The sequence below is a fragment of the Sitodiplosis mosellana genome, unplaced genomic scaffold (assembly GCF_009176505.1).
Source record: "Sitodiplosis mosellana isolate CC-2019 unplaced genomic scaffold, AAFC_SMos_1.0 Smas_scaffold_836, whole genome shotgun sequence".
NCBI classification, from domain to species: domain Eukaryota; kingdom Metazoa; phylum Arthropoda; class Insecta; order Diptera; family Cecidomyiidae; genus Sitodiplosis; species Sitodiplosis mosellana.
The window spans coordinates 1,747-3,501 of record NW_022596078.1 but is presented as its reverse complement, the minus strand read 5'-3'; the positions used below and the strand labels follow the sequence as shown (position 1 = coordinate 3,501).

The 1,755-nt window shown below is 33.3% G+C and overlaps 1 protein-coding gene across 1 annotated transcript; it reads right to left on the bottom strand.

Moving 5' to 3' along the window:
- Nucleotides 1-55: 55 nt before the first annotated feature.
- LOC129570966 (lipase member H-like) lies at nt 56-1,526 on the bottom strand (the record flags this gene model as incomplete). The annotated part of the gene is made up of 6 exons (XM_055450689.1): nt 1,139-1,526; nt 845-1,066; nt 632-771; nt 433-487; nt 347-367; nt 56-276 (listed from the first exon to the last, which is right to left on the bottom strand). Coding segments are annotated over exons 1-6 (696 nt in total), but the record flags the coding sequence as incomplete, so codon positions are not given.
- Nucleotides 1,527-1,755: the final 229 nt, after the last annotated feature.

Here is a 1,755-nt window from a genome sequence, read left to right as displayed (position 1 = left end):
AATATAAGGTTCAATTGAAATACGATTCGAAGTAATTAAAAAAAAAAGATCTTACGATATCCCAAGTACATCCAGGCTGTGATCGACCGCCATTTGGATAAAAGCTAACAATTCCTAGTGGATCGAAAAAGCCCAATTTGCTCGTATGAATGGTTTCCACATGGGTCGCATCGTTACTATCGAGCCGCTCGTCTGGTTTATCCAAAGAAAACAACGGTTTGGCTGGATCTAAACCGACAATTTTGGGGATTTTGCCTGATCGTACTCTCTTCCCGGCTTAAAATTTCATTGTTTTTTTTTTTTACTAATTCGCAATACTGAATAGTATTTTTGATTGATAACTTACTAATGCCAGCAATATGTGCACCTGTAAATGAATAAATAATTAATTAAATAAATATATCCAAAAATTGAAAAGTAGAAAATGTTTACCTAAGCTAAATCCGATTACAGTGAGATCAGTTAATTTGATGATTTTGTTGTCAACCTAAAAATAAAATTTAAAGGGATAGAGAGACATGAATTGGTCGAACATAATTATGTAATACACAATTTGCCATTTTCGAACATGTACACCAAAACACGAATATATTCAACTCATTCGTCACAGTGGCTACTCCTTATAAATTACCATAAAATCCACAAACTCGGCGGCACGAGTTCCGATTTTTTCCACATAACGAGATGCAGCCAAATAATTGAATGTTCTTGACGCTTTCTCCCAATTCACCCCGATTAAATTGACATTCTTCTTTCCCTTTAGAAAATATGCTGGAAAATAATACGAAAAAAACTGTATTACGGCAGACTCTTCTGTGGTTGATCTTCGTAGTTATGTAATTACCTTCAGTCAAACTAGTTTTGAGCTCTCCTTTTGATTGAAAACCATGGATAAAAATTCTCGTTGGAACATTACGATTGAAATGGGATTCTTCAATCGAATTTGTATCGTTTATCACAAGAATCTGAGGTTCCGTTGGATTTTTCAATGTATATAAATTAATTTCCACATCATTTTGCACGTCAAAAAATGTTTTTGGTTGTTCTATGTCCATGGCTGAAGTTGCTGTGAAAAGATTAATGTATGAAAAAAGTATTATTTCCATTTCAACCTTTTGTATAATATCAAAAAAATTACCCAATGTGAAAACAACCAACAGAATTATTTCCTTCATTTTGTTCAATTTTTTGTAAGAAAATTGTTGTGAGCAACGATTTCTGATTGAGCAGACACAACAGACGTCGTTAACCGCAGTGAAATGAACCGCAACACCGTTTGACACCTTTTCAATCTAATAACGTTGAGCGAACTTAAATCATAAATTTTACCGATTATCTGACATTAATCGGGGATCTACGAGCTCTACATACGTAGATTTTTATTCACGAAATTGTTGATAAGGTTAACTATTGGACAGTATCAATAATTTTATTCACACAATATTGTATGAATTGTTAATGTGTTTCCCTTGAACTTAATATGATCTCGGCCACTAGTCATCAGCCATGCTCGCCAATTGTGGAACTAGTGTGATACACACAATTTTTTTTTTAATACGGACGTCAACCGAACTAGATAACCCAATCTATTGGTATGAATTCAAAGATAAGGTCATTCTATTTATCACATTATCGAATTATTCACGTTCGATAAGACTTACTGATACTATTATTATACTAACACCAATTTGTATGGTTTTTTATGACTTGTATGGAGTCACAAAAAGTGAAAAATGGCATAAAATGTGTGTGTAC